Source organism: Heterodontus francisci, chromosome 13, assembly GCF_036365525.1.
Source record: "Heterodontus francisci isolate sHetFra1 chromosome 13, sHetFra1.hap1, whole genome shotgun sequence".
NCBI classification, from domain to species: Eukaryota; Metazoa; Chordata; class Chondrichthyes; order Heterodontiformes; family Heterodontidae; genus Heterodontus; species Heterodontus francisci.
The window spans coordinates 90,857,132-90,878,157 of NC_090383.1; the positions used below are offsets into that span (position 1 = coordinate 90,857,132).

The 21,026-nt window shown below is 42.8% G+C and overlaps 1 protein-coding gene across 8 annotated transcripts in view; it reads right to left on the bottom strand.

Moving 5' to 3' along the window:
* The window catches only part of thada (THADA armadillo repeat containing), a 432,101-nt gene that overhangs the window by 356,745 nt on the left and 54,330 nt on the right, over nucleotides 1–21,026 (bottom strand). For 7 of the 8 annotated variants that reach the window (XM_068045168.1, XM_068045167.1, XM_068045171.1 and 4 more), the window contains 2 exons: nucleotides 19,005–19,169; nucleotides 8,844–9,001 (listed from right to left, as the gene is read on the bottom strand). In XM_068045168.1, the coding sequence (XP_067901269.1) occupies nucleotides 8,844–9,001; nucleotides 19,005–19,169 (323 nt within the window). The remainder of the gene's footprint in view (nucleotides 1–8,843; nucleotides 9,002–19,004; nucleotides 19,170–21,026) is intronic. The other variant, XM_068045169.1, reaches the window with a different exon arrangement.

The window sequence follows — 21,026 nt, forward strand, 5'->3', positions numbered from 1 at the left end:
TGTGCTGGCTATGATTTTCCAAAATTCCTTAGATTCGGGAATGGTCCAACAGACTGAAAGTTAGCAAATGTTGCACTGCATTTCAAGGAGGGAGAGTAAACAGTAAACTACAGGCCAGTTAGCCCAATATCAGTCACTGGGAAAATGCTGGAATCTATTATTAAGGAAGTCTTAACAATGCACAAGATTAGAACAAGTCAACATGGCTTTACTAAAGGGAAATCCTGTTTGACAAATTTATTAGAGTTTTTGAGGATGTAACTAGTAGGGTAGATCAAGGGGAACCAGCAGATGTAGTGTACCTGGATTTCCAAAAGGCATTTAATAAGGTGCCACACAAAAATAGGTAAGATAAGGACTCGTGGAGTTGGGTGTAATGTATTAGTGTAGATAGAGGATTGGTTAACGAACAGGAAGCAAACAGTGGACATAAACAGGGCGTTTGCAAGTTGGCAGGCAGTGAATAGTGGAGTGCCACAAGGACCACTGCTGGGGCCTCAGCTATGTACAATCTATATTAATGACTTAGATGAAGAGACAGAAAGTAATGTATCTAAGTTTGCTGATGATACAAAGGTAGGTGGAAAGGTAAGCTGTGAGGAGGACACAGAGAAGCTGTAAAGAGATACAGACAGGTTAAGTGAGTGGTCAACATGATGGCAGATGGAGTATAATGTAGGGACGTGTGAAGTTATGCACTTTGGTCGTAAGAATGGAAAAGCAGAATATTTTTTCAAAGGTGTGAAACTGGTAAGTGTTGATGTTCAAAGATTTGGGGGTACTCATACAAAGAACGCACAAAGTTAACATGCAGGTGCAGCAGGCTATTAGGTAGGCAAATGGCATGTTGACCTTTATTGCAAGGGGATTGGAGTACTGGAATAAAGAAGTCTTACTAAAATTATACAGGGCTTTAGAAAGGTGAGACCACACCTGGAATACGGTGTGTAGTTTTGGTCTCCACATTTAAGAAAGGATATACTTGCATTGGAGGCAGTGCAGTGAAGTTTCACTGGATTGGTCCCTGGTATGAAGGGGTTGTCATATGATGAGAGGCTGAGTAAAGTGGGCATATACTCTCTGGAATTTAGAAGAATGAGAGGCGATCTCATTGAAGCATACACGATTTTGAAGGGGCTGGATAGCGTAGACAGAGACATTGTTTCTGCTGGTCAAGGAATCTAAAACACGGGGACACAGTCTCAAGATAAGGGGCTGATCATTTAGGACTGAGATGAGGAGAAATTACTACACTCAAAGGGTTGTGAATCTTTGGAATTCTCCACCCCAGAGGGTTGTGGATGCTCCATTGTCGAATACATTTAAGGCTGGGATAGACAGATTTTTGGCCTCTCAGGAAATCAGGAATATCTCAGGAAAGGGATATGGTGAGCAGGCGAGAAAGTGGAGTCGAAGCCTATTGAATGGCAGATGGGCCATAGGGTCTACTCCTGCTCCTATTTCTTGTGTTCTTGCGTTAAGCAAATTTGAAAAGGCAAAAGGCAATTGCAAGTAAAAAAACAGGGACCATGCTCACGAGAAGTGTAGCGATGAACATACTGTAAGAAACTGAAAAGTTATGAAACCTGGAACAAATTTTTAAAATTGGGACAATGGCTGTCAACAAAATGGAAGACGTCATGACTCATACCACCTCCTGCATTGTAATCCACATCCATTGTCTATTAAGACTAAAAACCAATCAACTCCATCCGCATGGAAATAAGATAATCACAAATGGATGTGAGCTATACTCAAACAAACCAATATAAAGACCTTTCCCAGACTTTTGTCCGCCAACTAACCCCAGATCTTTCTTTTCCAACTAAACTTCTCTACAAAGGGATGTGAACAGCCCTCATATCCTAAAAATGCAGCCATGAAAAGGCCATTGTGCAATCCAGCAAGAACTGAAACCTAAAGTCATATGGGCAGAACTAACGCACGCTTGTAAGTTTACCTTAAAAGGTAATCGTTTTGAAGAACAAAGGGGGGCCGGGGAGTCCTTGCCAGTACAGAACTTTAATCATCAAGATCAGGCTGGTCTCTCCTCAGACACAGAAAACATCTAAAGCCATCTTGAATTCTTGCAAGGCTGGGCGATAGAGACAGAGGGAGAGAGAGTCAGTTCCAGCGAACAGCACTGATCCCTGCTGAGACAAGTTGGAAGTCAGCTACAGCAGAGACAAGAGAGTGACTTTGTAAAAACTACTCTTGAACTAAGCCATCAGCACCATCTTCAACCCGAAGTGGACTGCCAGAAGGCTGCAACAGTCCAACAATTACAAGATAACCAGCAATCAGGCCTGCAACTGTAAAGTTCACCTGCCAAGAGGATCCTAAAGGTCTTCCTTGAAATGACAGATTTTTACACCTTGAACTCTTACCCTTTACCTTCTATCTATCTTCTCTTAAGAGTGCATGTGTGCATGAGTGATGATGCAAACATTTCAGGGAATGAATATTGTTTAATCAATAGTTAATCTTCTGTTTTGAACCTAGAAGAAAACCTGCCACTGTTTATTTGGCAAGTAAAGCACAGGCCTTGAAACTGAGTAATGCAAAAACACTGTCTGTGGTCAGTTGGGAGGTGAATAGTGGAAACCAGCCATGCCATCACCCACCTGTGCACTGAAATATTATATGTTTTAAGAAACCACTCAACTTACATCAAAGCCCAGTTACAAAGCTTTACATTGTAATAATCTTACAGAAAAACCCACAAATGACCACAGTATAAACAGTGGTTTGGGTTAGACAATGGGCTTCTCAAGTGCAGTTGTTGCACTTCAAGTGATCAAGTGATTTGTTGCTGGGCATTATCTAGTTTACTTCTGAAACACTCTTCATATGAGATCTTATGCCTGCTAACACAATTTAATCAAAGAGTGCTTACTAAAAACAAAAATCACTGAATGGTGTGGAAATTCTCCTGCCTTAACAGTTTACACAGTACATTAATTCACTTTCTGCTAATAGCAAGAATTAAAGTTTGACAAGAACATTTAGAATGCCAGACAAACATCCACAAAAGGGAAAGGCAATTTTGATGCCTGCACTCTAAGCACTTCAATAATTGGCTTTTAACTGCTTGGTTTCTCAGCTTCATGAACTAAAGTTATTTACGTCTTTTCTTTCAATAATTTAAGAACATTACGGAAATTGCCACATAATTTAATTATCCCACATAAGCACCTTTTTTTCAATTATCTGTCACAATTTGCAATCTAAGTGTGGAAAATTGAACTTTCAGACACACCAATACCATGTAAAAAAAATATATAAAATGGCTTAATATCTTACAATCTGCTTTCAAATCAGAATCATCATAGTTTGTAACTAAGGCAGCCCTAAAAGTAACTAGGAAGGTCCCAGATTCAATCTGAGTTTGCGCTGAATTGGCTGATCTCTGTCAGGCTGAAAATACAATACACGTGGGTCCTTAGATTAGTGGATGGGGGGGTGGGGGGGGCAGGGAGGGGGAGGGGGATGGGGTGGGAAATCAGTCAAGATTAAAGTTCGAGTTAACAATGGCTACCTGCTGTAAATTGACATTTGGACACGCAGGTGAGGATAGAATGGGGCTAGCCAAGATGCCTACATGATCGATCAGGGCACAAACCTGGGAGGCTTGCAAGCTAGGTTAGGTACCCATAAAGCTGAAACCTAGCCAGAAACCTTCAAAAGAGATGAGGAGAATATTGATGGAAAGCTAAAAACGATTTCCAGAAGCTGTACTCACCTTGGAAGTTCTGGTTATATCAAGAGCTATGAACCTGATCAGAACTTTCCCTTCTTTTTTCAATTCATCATTAAAAAGGGGCAAATGATTTGTTTATTCCTTCAAGCAAATGATTTGTTTATTTCTTCACTGCCTGAACCTAATGCAATTTGGTTACTAATGCTCAAAACTGAATTTTGTAAGTAATTATAGTTCTGTATCCATTTACATTATTTATTTCAGCTAAAATACGATTATCAATATTTTCAGTTTAAAAAAGGAAGTTTACAGCAAGGGCTACTGAGGCAGTGTTATGAAGGTTAATGACAGTTGGAAGCAGTGTCGCAAGGACATTAGCAAAAGGACCATAAATAGCTGACTGAGGGTTAGCCAAATGGTTTCACAACAAGTTACGAAATCAAGGGACTACACACTTAGAATGAAAAAAAATTCCCTTGAAATAACTTTCTGAACTTTGTATAACTGAAGATTGCATAGCTCTGCACAGTCGATCCTCATGAAATCTCACATTCCTTTTAAATATTGAACTTTCAGTTACACTATAAAAATGGAGGCCAAGTCACTTTTGTAGTGAGTCCAAGGTATTGAAAGACTGCAAAAATGCTTTATTCACTGGCCTTAGTAATTATTAGAAAGAGAGCTTAAATATTTCAACTAACCTATGTATGGCAATCCTTAACTAAATTTTAAAAAACCTCAAAAATGATAATCTACAAATTAAGTCAGTTCACCAATGAACAAAAGTAGAAGTGATAGCTCATGGACAGCACTGGTCGCCCAGTTCAACACTTAGTAAAAAATAAAGTATTCTCCAAGATGCATACGTATAAAACAGATATCCTTTAAAACTTGTACTAATCCTAGGTTCTTCAATTAAAACAGCTGGGTGGACAAATTCCATAATTCAATACAATATTCAGAGAAATACACTTCATGCAGGATTTTGATGGTTTTGAATGTTCAAATGAGCATTAACAGAAATTATCTTTTCAGCATGTACAATCATGCAAGTCTCAGCAATTTATAATCATACGGGTACAACGAAGGCCACGGGTTCTTGGACAGTGACAGTCGCCCAAGTTGCTGACATACTTTGATTGCCAAAAAGCTAAAAGGGCCCAAATTACAGTGAAACATTTGGCTCATTTTCAAATCATAAATTGCAGACACCTTTGGCTGAGTATATTAACCTCTCAGCTGTTTGTGCGGATCCTCTGCAACTTAAATGATTATGGTAGCAGGTTAACACATACAATTAAATATCACTTAAAATTATTCAAATTGAATTAGTGCAAAAGTTGTAATCAACCACCAGACCCACGCAAATAAGCATAATCTATTACAATGGATGCAGCAAAAAGGATGAAAAATGGTAAAGGAGAAGTAAAACAGGCATCCAAGTTTAGTAAAAATGGATTGTTTGCATTAGCAGAATAACATATCAACTGCAAACACTGTATTTTGGCAGCAAATCAAACTGGTTCGGAGTCTTCCAATTCAGGCATTTACAACTCTTTTTACAGCCAATCAATGAGAATCTCACAAAAATGTTCATAACATCCTATGCAGTAGGCCTGCCAATGATATTTGGTGCAGTATTACAAATCATACATAATGTCCATACTTGTTCGCTGCTACTGAAGTACATTAATTTATCAGTTGAGTCTCCAGGATTGGTCTGCATGTGTAGTTTGCACAGTCAAAACTCAATTAAAATTATTTTTATAACACCAATGATTTTCTCACATCCTCAGTCATATCCAAAACTTTTTAAAAAAGTGATCGTATGTATGTGTGGCAAGGCAGAGCACACCATATCCCCAGAAAACATGTAGTCCATACACCATGCTATCAGCATGAGAATTCCATCTGTGAAAGGATTCTCCAGATCACCAGTTCTCGAATGCACCAAGCAAAGTGGAGAATCTACCACAAGAAACCAGAGAACTTAGCAGCCACAGTGGGTAGATGAAGGCTCAACATCTCACCAATCGTACAGATCCTGCTAGAGGAGACCATTGACCTACTGCATTACGCCATGCAATTCTGCAGTCTGGTAACAACTAGATAAACTCGTTACACAATGTTATTATAATAAAGGTTGGCAAGGCAGATTTGCAACACAGTTAACATGTTTATAACACATTAGCTGGTATTGATCATAGTCTTCAGGTACTGTCTCCTTTAATCTGCCTTCATCATGCCTCTCCTCAAAAATAAAATCTTTTGACTCCTCCCTCCCTGCAAACTACCGCTCTGTCTCCAACATGACTTTCCTCTTCAGAGTCCTTGAACGTGCTGTCAACTCCCAAATCCATGCCCATTTTTCCCAGAACTCCATGTTTGAATCCCTCCAATCATATTTCCAACGCCCACCACAGTACTAAAACAACCCATATCAAAGTCATAAATGACATCCTATTTGAGTGTGACAAAAGTAAACTATCCCATTTCATCCTTCTTGACCAGTCTGCAGCCTTTAACACGGTTGATCACAACATCCTCCTCCAATGCCTCTTCACTGTCACTCATCTAGATGGGACTGCTCTTGCCTGCTTCAATTTTTATCTGTCTAATCATAGCCAGAGTCTAATCATCACCTGGCTTCTCTTCCTGCTCCCGCAACATTATCGCTCGTGCCCCCAAGGATCTATCCTTCGGCCGCTCCTATTTCTCATCTATATGCTGCCCTTGGTGACATCATCTGAAAATGCACAGTCAGTTTTCATATATGCTGATGACACACAGTTCTACCTCACCATCACCTTTCTCAACTCCTCCACTGTCGCTAAATTAACGCTAAATTGTCAGACATATAGTGATGAACAGAAATTCCTCCAATTAAACATTGGGAGAACCAAAGTCATTGTCTTTGGTCCCCACTACAAACTCTGCTCCCCAGTTACTGACTCCATCCCTCTCCCTGGCAACAGTCTGAGGCTGAACCAGACTGCTCAGAACCTTGGTGTTATATATGACCCAGAGATGAGCTCCTGACCACACATCCATGCCATCACTAAGACTGCTCATTTCCACCTATGTAATATTGTCCGACTCTGCCTCTGCTCATCTGCTGCTGAAACCCTCATCCATGCCTTTGCTACCTCTAGACTTGACTATTCTAACGCACTCCTGGCTGCCCTCCCACATTCTACCCTCCGTACACTTGAGGTGATCCAAAACTCCGCGCATGTCCTTTCTAGCACCAAGCTCCATTCACCCAGCACCCAATGTGCTCGGTGGCCTACGTTGGTTCCTAGTTAAGCAACACCTCGATTTAAAAATTCTCCTCCTCGTTTTCAAATCCATCCATGGCTTTGCCCCTCCCGATCTCTGTAATCTCCTCCAGCCCCACAACCTTTCAAGATATCTGTGCTCCTCTAATTTTGGCTGCTTGTGCATCCCTGATTTTAATTGCTGTAGCATTAGTGGTAATTAGTGACTTAAATTGCTGAGGCTCTAAGTTTAGTTTAGTTTAGTTTAGAGATACAGCACTGAAACAGGCCCTTCGGCCCACCGAGTCTGTGCCGACCATCAACCACCCATTTATACTAATCCCACACTAATTCCATATTCCTACCACATCCCCACCTGTCCCTATATTTCCCTACCACCTACCTATACTAGGGGCAGTTGCTAATGGCCAATTTACCTATCAACCTGCAAGTCTTTGGCATGTGGGAGGAAACCGGAGCACCCAGAGGAAACCCACGCAGACACAGGGAGAACTTGCAAACTCCACACAGACAGTACCCAGAATTGAACCTGGGTCGCTGGAGCTGTGAGGCTGCGGTGCTAACCACTGCGCCACTGTGCCGCCCGTTTGGAATTCCCTTCCTAAATTTCTCTACCTCTCTTTCCTCGTTTAAGATGTTCCTTAAAACCTACCTCATTGACGAAGCTTTTGGCCATCTGCCCCAATATTGCCTTATGTGGCTCGGTATCGGATTTTACTTTATAACGCTCCTGTGAAGTGCCTTGGGATGTTTTGTTACAATAAAAGTGCTAAATAAATACAAAATGTTGTTGTTATTGAAACAGAGCAGGCCTCTTCGTCACAGCTCTAGGTTATAGCTGTTCAGAATTCTCGGAGTTCCTTTAAAGCCCAGTATGCCAGGAGTGTGGCATCAAGAGCAAGTTTTTTTCAATGGCAGATGGGCCAACACATACAGAATGTAGCCCTATAGAGGATCCTTCAAATGAGAGTTTCTAGCAAAATTTCACTACCGGGCATCAGTAAATTAAAGGTGATTTTAGAATTTAGTAGCACAGAATTCATCACATTCTCTAAACAGCAGCCTTTATTTTGCGCTTTTTCACATTTTTATAATAGTAAACAAATAACCTAATTTCAAACATTGTAAAGGTATACATTTTTTAATATTTATTCTGATTCAAATAGTGTATTATTTAGTGCAGTTTATGTATATTTGCATTACAAGATATCTCTCCAAAATTTGACGATAACCTTTACAGCAGTCTGGTACCACCTACACGCTTCCTTGTCAGTTCTCCATGCCATTTCAGTTTCAGATTGGAAACCTCCAACATTTTAGTTCAATTATCTTGTTGCACCTCTTACCGTTGTTGGAATTTTGCATTGCATTTGATGCCCTTGAGCCCTGCTTCCATGGATATAGTTACATGGCAGGTGCTTTGGCTTATGCCAATGGAAGCATAGCAATTATTTTCTTAATTAATACATTTATATAACTTGATGCAAATAGGTTGGTTTTACATAACAGACAAATATTAGTAACTTCCACTTACGTAGCTTCTCTAGTCTCTCCACTTAACTTAACTCCCTCATCCCTGGTATCATTCCAGTAAATTTCCTTTGCACCCTCTCTAAGGCCTTGACATCCTTCCTAAAGTGTGGTGCCCAGAATTGGGCTTAATACTCCAGCTGAGACTAACCAGTAATTTATAAAGATTTAGCATAACTTCCTTGCTTTTGTATTTTTATGCATTTATTTATAAAACCAAAAATTCTATGCGCTTTCTTAACAGCCTTCTCAACTCGCCCTGTCACCTTCAAAGATTTCTGTACACAAAAGTTACATGAAACAATGTCTTATTTAAAAAGGGATTTGAATGATACCTGGTGGAGCATCAGTAGTCCATCCTTTGAGTCAGCTGTTGACTGAAGAGGCAAATTTTGACACAGTAATCCTAAAAGCAAGGAGATTTCCTTCATACTTCGCCAGCAACATACAAGAACCATCTGGGCAGTAACCTGGCAGGACTGGCCTGCCTGATCTGCATTGGTAAACAAAGATAGGAATATAAAATTAAACATTACTTAACTTGCCAATATAACAACGTGCAGGGCTGACATCCTCCATTTATTTTCTAACAGCCCTATGAGACATTTAAGGCATCTGTTTCTTTTTTTGAAAATAACATTGAGCAACATGTGTGATCGTCAATTATAAATCCCCATCTTCAATGTATTTTGGCTTTATTATTACTTGGATGCTCAATATCGTGCACACTCCCAACCCAGAAAAAGAAACAGGGCTCAGCCAATACTGCTCGAGTCTCCCATCACAAGGTACTGAGAGTAACTCGGTCTCAATTTTTTATCTCCCTCCTTCATGCATCTCCTCAACAGGATGTTCAGGAACATAACATCAGGCATCCTGTGAGCCCAAAGTCATATCAGGCCACACTGGACACAAAACATGAAGGCACCCAACACATAGCACCACTGCACGGCCCCCAGACAACACACTTACCACTGTACATAGAAACAAAGTTAACAGAGAAATTATACAAAGCAATGCTTTTGCCACAAAACAGGTTCATAATCATTTGACAATTTCAGAAATCTGTCCAACCGCGATAACCTTATGTCATAGATATAGAGACATAGACATAGAGAGATACAGCACTGAAACAGGCCCTTCGGCCCACTGAGTCTGTGTTGACCAACAACCACCCATTTTATACTAATCCTACGTTAATCCCATATTCCCTACCACATCCCCACCATTCTCCTACCACCTCCCTACACTAGGGGCAATTTACAATGGCCAATTTACCTATCAACCTGCAAGTCTTTGGCTGTGGGAGGAAACCTGAGCACCCGGCGGAAACCCACGCGGTCACAGGGAGAACTTGCAAACTCAGCATAGGCAATACCCAGAACTGAACCCGGGTCGCTGGAGCTGTGAGGCTATGGTGCTAACCACTGCGCCGCCCTGCTCCTGGTCATCTAATTATTTTCTCCTAAGACATTTGCGCTCAAACAGAATGTCATCCAAAATATGTATCTTTAAACACAAACACATTTGTCCCCTTATTTTCAGTAATCAATTCTATCAAGATGATTTTGTTAAAAAATAAATTGAGTTGCAGAAATTAGGCAATGTTGTCGAAATTATCCAACTCGAGTCCTTCCCTAAACATCCGCCAAGTAAATAGGTCATTAGTTGGTGGATTTATTACACTGGAATGTAGATAATTCAATTAGCTTGTTTTCCACAACTGTAATGAGTACAACTAGAAAATTGTTCACAAATTCGGCTTGTGCATTATGAGGGACCACAAAAAATACCTGGCACTTAACTGTGTTACAGCACCACCAAGTGGTTCAAGTACAGAATTAAACTAAGCTAGGTATTATTTTAACTTTTAAATGGCAACCTGAAAAGTGAGCAAAATGTTATGTTGATGAATGGATCACATACGCCAAAGAATAGATGCTTTTCGCATAAAGCAGCATATTCCTGAAGCAATAAGGTAGACACAAATGGATGGGCGCTGGAATTTATGGCATCAATTTTAAGTTTTGAGTATTTTCATATTAATTCGTAAATGTGCCACCAGATGGAGCATCATCACCCAGAAATAAATGGGGCTTCATCACAGTCGATCAGAAGGTAACTATTGCTGCAGGGCCATTCCATTCACTTAGAATTTCCTTTTATTGGGAAGGAGTTGTGAGTATACAGGGACAAACAAAAATATATATATATTTTAATAATAAAATCCTGCTGATTCTCTCAAATCAGAAACTGAAGGATGAAAAGACTTCTTGCAGTCTGCTGCTCCACGGAGATGCTACAGCAGTTGTACAACACTGTAGCCATCAACATGCTGCCTGCATTGTCCCACCGATCTTAACATCGCTCAGAGCTGGAACAGAGTGTCTTGCAAGCAGCTCAATGCTCTGCTCCTTGTAGGGGGCCAGCTCTCCAATGTTCAGGTCCTCTGCATTTCATGCTCATTGGGCACAGGTTAGTTGTCAGTTCAAGCCTGAATGCTGTCCAGGTCTTGAAGAAGTCCATGCCTGCGTGCAGCATTATCTAAGAAATGACAAATGGAACTGAACACTGTGCGATCAACAGCAAACATCTACACTTCTGATTTTATGATAAAGGGAAGGTCATTGCTCAAGCACTGAAGATGGGTGGGCCTAGGGCACTGCCTCGAGGAACTCCTGCAGCAATGTCCTGGGGCTGAGATGATCAGCCTCAGAAAATCACAACCATCTTCCTTTGTGCTAGAACAAAGAACAAGAACAAAGAACAGTACAGCACAGGAACAGGCCATTCTGCCCTCCAAGCCTGCGCCGATCTTGATGCCTGCCTAAACTAACACCTTCTGCACTTCCGGGGCCCATATCCCTCTATTCCCTTCCTATTCATGTATTTGTCAAGATGTCTCTTAAACGTCGCTATCGTATCTGCTTCCACCACCTCCCCTCGCAGCAAGTTCCAGGCACTCACCACCCTCTGTGTAAAGAACTTGCCTCGCACATCCCCTCTAAACTTTGCCCCTCTCACCTTAAACCTATGTCCCCTAGTAACTGACTCTTCCACCCTGGGAAAAAGCTTCTGACTATCCACTCTGTCCATGCCGCTCATAACTTTGTAAACCTCTATCATGTCGCCCCTCCACCTCCGTCGTTCCAGTGAAAACAATCCGAGTTTTTCCAACCTCTCCTCATAGCTAATGCCCTCCAGACCAGGCAACATCCTGGTAAACCTCCTCTGTACCCTCTCCAAAGCCTCCACGTCCTTCTGGTAGTGTGGCGACCAGAATTGCAGCGCAATATTCTAAGTGTGGCCTAACTAAGGTTCTGTACGGCTGCAACATGACCTGCCAATTTTTATACACTATGACCGAGGAAGGCAAGCATGCCGAATGCCTTCTTGACTACCTTATCCACCTGCGTTGCCACTTTCAGTGACCTGTGGACCTGTATGGCCAGATCTCTCTGCCTGTCAATACCCCTAAGGGTTCTGCCATTTACTGTATACCTCTCACCTGCATTAGATCTTCCAAAATGCATTACCTCACCTTTGTCCGGATTAAACTCCATCTGCCATTTCTCCGCCCAAGTCTCCAACCGATCTATATCCTGCTGTATCCTCTGACAATCCTCAAAAATAAGGGCGGCACAGTGGCGCAGTGGTTAGCACTGCAGCCTCACAGCTCCAGGGACCCGGGTTCGATTCTGGGTACTGCCTGTGTGAAGTTTGCAAGTTCTCCCTGTGTCTGCGTGGGTTTTCTCCGGGTGCTCCGGTTTCCTCCCACAAGCCAAAAGGCTTGCAGGTTGATAGGTAAATTGGCCATTATAAATTGTCACTAGTATAGGTAGGTGGGAGGGAAATATAGGGACAGGTGGGGATGTTTGGTAGGAATATGGGATTAGTGTAGGATTAGTATAAATGGGTGGTTGATGGTCGGCACAGACTCGGTGGGCCGAAGGGCCTGTTTCAGTGCTGTATCTCTAATCTATCCGCAACTCCACCAACCTTTGTGTCATCCGCAAACTTACTAATCAGAACAGCTACATTTTCCTCAAAATCATTTATATATACTACAAGCAGCAAAGGTCCCAGCACTGATCCCTGCGGAACACCACTCGTCACATCCCTCCATTCAGAAAAACACCCATCCACTGATACCCTCTGTCTTCTATGACAGAGCCAGTTCTGTATCCATCTTGCCAGCTCACCTCTGATCCCGTGTGACTTCACCTTTTGTACCAGTCTGCCATGCGGGACCTTGTCAAAGGCTTTACTAAAGTCCATATAGATAACATCCACTGCCCTTCCTTCATCAATCATCTTTGTCACTTCCTCAAAAAACTCAATCAAATTAGTAAGATAAGACCTCCCCTTCACAAAACCATACTGTCTTTCGCTAATAAGTTCATTTGTTTCCAAATGGGAGTAAATCCTGTCCCGAATAATCCTCTCTAATAGTTTCCCTACCACAGACGTAAGGCTCACCGGCCTATAATTTCCTGGATTATCCTTGCCACCCTTCTTAAACAAAGGAACAACATTGGCTATTCTCCAGTCCTCTGGGACCTCACCTGTAGCCAAAGAGGCTGCAAAGATTTCTGTCAAGGCCCCAGCAAGGCCTCACTCTTCCTGCCTGTGTCATTGGTACCGATGTGTACCACAACCTCTGGCTGTTCACCCTCCCCCTTCAGAATCATCCTTGACCCTGGCACCAGGGAGGCAACATACCATCCTGCAGTCTTTCACGTCCACAGAAGCGCCTATCTGTGCCCCTGGCTAGCTATGACTCCAGCCAGTGGAGTTTATCCCGATTCCCACTGAGTTCAACTTTTCTAGAGCTCCTTGATGCCACACTCATTCAAATGCTGTCTTGATCTCAAGTGCCACTTGATAGCACTGTCGACAACCCCTTCCATCACTTTGCCTATGACTGAGAATAGACTGATGCAGCAATAATTGGCTGGATTGGATTTGTCCTTTCTTTGTGGACAGGGCATACCTGGGCAAATTTCCATATTGTCAGGTAGATACCAGTGTTGCAGCTGTACGGAACAGCTAGGCTAGAGGCATGGCTAGGTCTGGAGCACAAGTCTTAAGCATGGCTGTCAGGATGTTGTCGGGGCCCATAGCCTTTGCTGTACCCAGTGCACTTAGCCATTTCTTGATATCACCTGGAGTGAATCGAATTGGCTGAAGACTGGCATCAGGAGGAGACCGAGACATCCATTCGGCACTTCTGACTGAAGCTGGTTGCAAGCACTACAGCCTTGTCTTTTGCACTCACATGCTAGCCTCTGCCATGCTTGTGAATGGGGCGTTCCTGGAGCATTTAATTTTCCACCACCATTCATGACTGGATGTGGCAGGAATGCAGACCTTTGATCTGATTCACTGGTTGTGGGAGCACTTGGTTCTATCTCTAGCCTACAACTTCTGCTGCTTAGCACGCAGGTAGTCCTGCATTGCAGCTTCACCAGGTTGGCATTTCATTTCTAGGTACAGCTGCTGCTACTGCTACTCCTGGCATACTCTCCTACACTCCTCATTGAATCGGATACCCATTTTTAAGCTGCTAGATCTCTTCTCAATCTATCCCAGTTGGCATGGTGGTAGTGCCACACAACATAAAGGAGGGTGTCCTCAGTGTGAAGATGGGACTCCACAGGGACTGTGTGGTAGGCACGCTGACCAACAGTGTCACTGATAGATGCATCTGCAACTTGGTGAGGGTGAACTCAGTAGGTTTCTCCCTCAAGTTGGTTCTCTCACCACATGCCACAGGCCCAGTCTGGCAGCTCAGTCAGTACTGGTGCTACCAAGCCACTCTTGATGGACAGTGAAGTCCCAACACAGAGTACATTCTGTACCCTTGCTAACTTCACTGCTTTTTGCAAGTTGTGCTCAACAAAGAGGAGCACAGATTCATCAGCTGAGGGAGGGTAGTAGGTGGCAATCAGCTTTAGTTTCCTTGCCCAGGTTTGACCTAATGCCATGAGACTTCATTGGGTCCTGAATCAATGTTGAGGACTCCCAGGGCCACTTCCTCCTGACTGTATACCACTGTGCAGCCACCGATGGGACAGGACATACCCAGAGAAGGTGATGGAGGAGTCTGGTACATTGGCTGAAAGGTAGGATTTCGAGAGTCTGTCAAACTGTTGCTTGGCAAAAGTCCCCAGATGCTCACGAGGAAGACTTTGTCGGGTTGACTGTGCTGGCTGTGTCTTTGTTGCGTCCGGTGCCTTGGTCAATGCCAGGTGGTCCGTCCGGCTTTATTATTCTTAGACTTTTCATTGCGGTGTGATACAACCGAGTGGTTTGTCAGGCCATTTCAGAGGGCCATTAAGAGTCAATCACATTGTTGTGGTTCTATAATCAAATATAGGCCAGGCCAAGTAAGTATGGCAGACTTCCTTCCCTAAAGGACATTAGTGAACCAGATGAGTTTTTACAACTATCTGGTAGTTTTATGGTCATCTTTACTGATATTAGCTTTTTATTCCAGATTTATTGAATTAATTCAACATGAATTCCCCAACTGCCATGGTGGGATTTGAAGTCATGTCTTTGGATCAGTAGTTCAGGCCTCTGGATCACTAATGAATGATGCTTTATGAAAGGTCATACACCTGAAACGTTAACTTTGTTTCTCTCTCCACAGACACTGCCAGACCTGCTGTGTATTTCCAGCATTTTCTGTTTTTATCTCTGGATTACCAATCCAGTAACATAACCATTATGCCTGACGAGATAGTGGAAATAGCAACAAATGTTGCAAATTACCAAATTATCTGCCACTTCCCCTTACCCACGATGCTGTGTGAAGGCTGGCATAGAGCTAATCATTTTAGAGGGTTAACAGTAAGGCCTGCCCAAGAATGGAAAGGAAGCAGCCAGTCTCTTATCTTGCCTGCCCTCATCAGACCATTGAATGGTGTTCAGCACTGGAATGCAGTTCTGCGGATGAGAGAGGTGGTACTCAGCTTCACTACCACCCCCCACCCCCCCCAACATATCATGCAATATACTTTTCTCAAGTTTCCTCATGTGGACTCAACTGTCTTTGCTGCATTCATCCAGAAGTGTCTGAAGGTTAGTCTTATTAAAATGTTGTGCTCTTATTTTCAACCTTCTCCCGATGCCCACCTTCCTTCTTTGCCTCCCTCTGCATGATCCTCCACTAAAGTCATTCTTTAAATGCACCACAAAATCTCCAATGAGCCATCTAGTACAGCTACCATAAAATCAAATCGTACTCTATGCATTGGGATGAGTCTGGGCTTTGGGGCAGATTACTGGCCAGTGCCTGCACTACTTCCATTTCACCACCATTCTCACTGCAGGATATACTAATTAAAAATCCAAGATAATATGGACGAAGTTAACAGCAGCAAGATCATCACACTAGATGACGGCATTGGCTTACTCCTGTTCCTTTCAGCCCCTTCACCCTGTTCAATATTCAATTAGAAGATGATTGATCTATACTTCAACTTAATTTACCTGCCTTTGTTCCATATCCCTTAATAGCCTTATTTAACAAAAATCTTGGTTTTTAATTTTCAATTGGCCATGTCTCAATAACTACCCTTTGTGTGAAATGATTTCCGACATCATCCCTGAATGGCCGAGCTCTAATTTTACAGTTATGCCCCTTGTTCTGGACTTCTCCACCAGAGGAAATAGTTTCTCACTATCTACCCAATCAACTCTCTAATCATCTTAAATACCTCAAATAGATTGTCCCTCATATACTCAAGAGAATAATAGGCTAGTCTATGCAACCTGTTGTCATTATTTAGCTTTTAGCCCGGTACCATTCTGGTGAATCTGCACTGCATCTCCTCTAAGGCCAATATACCCTTCCTGAGGTGCAGTGCCCAGAAATGAACACAGTGCTCAGCTGCAGTCTAAGGAAAGCTCTATCCAACTGAAGCATAACTTTCATCCCCTTGTATTCCAGATCCCTTGAGATGAAAGCTAACATTCCATTAGCCTTTCAAATTATTTTTTGTTCCTGTCCACTAGTTTTTAGCGATTCCTGTACATGGGCCCCTAAATCGCTCTGTTTCTCAACAATTCCTAGCTTCTAACCAAATTTAAGCTCCTAGCTAAATTTACAGTGTATATGACTAATCTCACCATTGCAGGAAAATCTAGCCTCTGAATTTATGCAGACATTGACATCAAGTGAAGTCTTTGTGCTGCTCATTTTTAAAAAAAATGTAATGAGTGAAAATCAAGATCCCCGATTTGCACGCACTCCTATTTTCTCAGTAAAATCCTTGACATGAGGAACGCCCCCTCCCTCCCACTCCCACCAAAGGCTTTGATCCACTCCCACTGCTGAATAGTTCACCAACTATCGTAAATTACAAAAGGCCTTTTGGGTGACAGGCAGATAATTGCTATTGTTCATGAAATGGGCACTAGTGTAAATCACTGCCTTCAGGATAGGGGGAGAGCAGAGAGTCAACAGGTCATTTGGAACACAACAACATTTATAAAAAAGCCTAGGTACTCCTGCAGTTTTGGGCAACTCCTATGCAGAGTTGCCTAATGTACCTATGATGAAATGTGAAGGATGATTCAAGATGGGAAAAAAATGTAAACACAGTAAGCTTTCCCTATTCAGTAGGTTATAAACTCAGTTATAAACCCTGCTGCTTTCACATGCGTTCAAGTCCTCTGAAGAAGGAATTTTCCTCCACACAAGATCAGGGGGCAGGTTGTTCAACCTTGCCCGTCTAAGAGCAAAGTCCAAAGTACAGAAAGTCCTCATCAGGGAACTCCTCTTTGCTGACGATGCTGCTTTAACATCTCACACTGAAGAGTGCCTGCAGAGTCTCATCAACAGGTTTGTGGCTGCCTGCAATGAATTTGGCCTAACCATCAGCCTCAAGAAAATGAACATCATGGGGCAGGACGTCAGAAATGCTCCATCCATCAGTATTGGCGACCACGCTCTGGAAGTGGTTCAAGAGTTCACCTACCTAGGCTCAACTATCACCAGTAACCTGTCTCTAGATGCAGAAATCAACAAGCGCATGGGAAAGGCTTCCACTGCTATGTCCAGACTGGCCAAGAGAGTGTGGGAAAATGGCGCACTGACACGGAACACAAAAGTCCGAGTGTATCAAGCCTGTGTCCTCAGTACCTTGCTCTACGGCAGCGAGGCCTGGACAACGTATGTCAGCCAAGAGCGACGTCTCAATTCATTCCATCTTCGCTGCCTCCGGAGAATACTTGGCATCAGGTGGCAGGACTGTATCTCCAACACAGAAGTCCTCGAGGCGGCCAACATCCCCAGCTTGTACACACTACTGAGTCAGTGGCGCTTGAGATGGCTTGGCCATGTGAGCCGCATGGAAAATGGCACAATCCCCAAAGACACATTGTACAGCGAGCTCGCCGCTGGTATCAGACCCACCGGCCATCCATGTCTCCGCTTCAAAGAAGTCTGCAAACGCGACATGAAGTCCTGTGACATTGATCACAAGTCGTGGGAGTCAGTTGCCAGCGTTCGCCAGAGCTGGCGGGCAGCCATAAAGACAGGGCTAAAATGTGGCGAGTCGAAGAGACTTAGTAGTTGGCAGGAAAAAAGACAGAGGCGCAAGGGGAGAGCCAACTGTGCAACAGCCCCGACAAACAAATTTCACTGCAGCACCTGTGGAAGAGCCTGTCACTCTAGAATTGGCCTTTATAGCCACTCCAGGCGCTGCTTCACAAACCATTGACCACCTCCAGGCGCATATCCATTGTCTCTCGAGATAAGGAGGCCCAAAAGAAAAAAAGAAAAGATCGCTCTATGGTCAATAAGATGGCCAACACACTTTGCACCAGCAACAGATATAGCTTAACTGTCAAAAAATGGCTGTTATAATGATATTTCAATTGCTAACATCTCATTTATGCAGAAGTGCTTTTTTGAAGTAGCTATATAATGTCTAATCTGCTCACGACTGTTCACTACGTATGACAACAGAACCGATTTTTGGGTAGCAATCATCTGTGGACTATTCTCATTTTATTTTCCCCTTCACTCAAATCAAATCACATTTTTTACAATCTTTTTTTCACATTTATTTCATTTCATCTTAGTTTGTTCAGTTTGCTTACCCACTGTTTTTTTTTCAGGTTTGCACTTGCTGCTGTTCAATATTCAGTGCATTAACACCTAATCTGTACTAATGCTTTGTCTTTCAACACACCATTAACATATTGTTTGCCTTTGCTCCATGACCTTTTGGTCAGCTATGTGGCCTGGTCCAATCTACACCTTCTCCTTTGTTATCTTGCCCCACCTCACTTGCTTATAACCTGTGACTTTTCTAATATTTGTCAGTTCCGAAGAAGGGTCACTGACCCGAAACGTTAACTCTGCTTCTCTTTTCACAGATGCTGCCAGACCTGCTGAGTGATTCCAGCATTTCTTGTTTTTATTTTTGAAACTTGAAGTTATCCTTAATGTACAAATGCTTATACGAATATTTGACTGTTACCTGTCATTGCCATGCTCAAATTTTCAGAAGGTTTGCAACCTTCAAAGAGATTTTTGTTCGACTCATGGTCTTCATCACTTTTCAGCAGTTTTACTTGTGCAAAATAATCATTTGTGTCCCATGGCTTTATTTCATTTAGAATCTTCTGTAAATTTTCAGCAGTCTCTGTTAAAATGTTAACACGACTTTTTATTTTACCGAAGTGGAATGATGTGCACAAAACAAAGAAATAAGCACTGGTAAATGGAATACTTTTGAATCGACTGCTATCATTAAGCCTGCTCAGGCCAGTTATCTCGTGGAATTAGGTTTTGGATTGAAGTCGCATTATATCAGCCTCAATAATGTGCTTTAATCACCACTTTTGAAGAGCACTTGTGTGCCATTTCTATTTTCACACTAGCTCTCCTTATGACTTCTCATAGTAAAACACTACCACAAAATACTCAATCATGCATCTTAATAGCTTTCTTCTTTTGTTCCCAGAATTTTTAAAAACTATAAAAAAGATGGTTTACATTTAGTTGGGAGAATTAGCTTCATTAAAAAGTTACACAATAGGACAATATTTAGATGAGCACTTGAAACACAACAGCATACAAGGTTACGGGCCAAGTGCTGGAAAATGGGATTAGAATAGATAGGCTTGATGGCCTGTTTCTGCGCTGTAAAACTCTATGACTCTAAAAGTTACCCAAAGCAATAAATTCAACTATATCAGCAGAGAATTTCTACAGGCACTGCAATTTGAAGTATTTGCATTTTTTATTCTTTTGATTTTGCAGTTTATTTTCTCTATCTGTGCTCCTGTGTAAGTTTTTTTTCTGGATTTCCATCCTATGCATCTCTCTATCTCAATATTTTGTTCTTCATGCCAAAAGATGGAGGTATGACAAATGGGCAGCTGGAGTATGCTCAGCCACATGCCTTGTAAAAAGCAGATTGTTCTTGACTAATATAATGTTTTTTGATGAGGTAACAGACAAAGTTGATGAAGGGAAAGCAATGGATGTTGTCTACATGGATTTTAAGAAATCCTTTGACAAAGTACATAAAAGGCTGGTTAACAAAATTAAGGCTCATGGAATAGAAGGGTCAGTGCTAGCTTGGATAAAAAAAAATTGGCTTAAGTACCGAAAACAGCGAATAGTGGCAAATAGTTGTTTTTCAGACTGGAATGTGGTAGACACTGGTGTTACCCAAGGTTCAGCGCTAGGACCGCTGCCATTTTTGATAAAGAAAAATTTCAAAATTTGCCAGTGATACCAAACTTGGAGGTGTGGCAGACAGTGAGGATACCACCAATAAACTGCAACAGGACATAGACAGGCCAGCAGAATGGGCAGTTGGAATTTTGGCAAAATTCCCCATCCTCTCTGTCCCCGTATCCCCTCCCTCTCTCTCTGTCTGTCCCCCTTTGCCCCACACCCTCTTTCTCTGTCCCCCTTTTCTACCTCCCTCTCGCTCAGTCCTCCCTTTCCCTCTCTCTCTTTGCGCCCCTTTCCCCCCCCTCTCTCTGCCCCCTTTCCGTCCCCCTTTCCTGCTCTCTCTCTCTCTGTACCCCTTTCCCCCTCTCTCTCACTGTACCCCTTTTCCCCCTCTCTCTCACTGTACCCCTTTTCCCCCTCTCTCTCACTGTACCCCTTTTCCCCCTCTCTCTCACTGTACCCCTTTTCCCCCCTCTCTCTCACTGTACCCCTTTTCCCCCCTCTCTCTCACTGTACCCCTTTTCCCCCCTCTCTCTCACTGTACCCCTTTCCCCCTCTCTCTCACTGTACCCCTTTTCCCCCTCTCTCTCACTGTACCCCTTTTCCCCCTCTCTCTCACTGTACCCCTTTTCCCCCTCTCTCTCACTGTACCCCTTTTCCCCCTCTCTCTCACTGTACCCCTTTTCCCCCCTCTCTCTCACTGTACCCCTTTTCCCCCCTCTCTCTCACTGTACCCCTTTTCCCCCCTCTCTCTCACTGTACCCCTTTTCCCCCCTCTCTCTCACTGTACCCCTTTTCCCCCCTCTCTCTCACT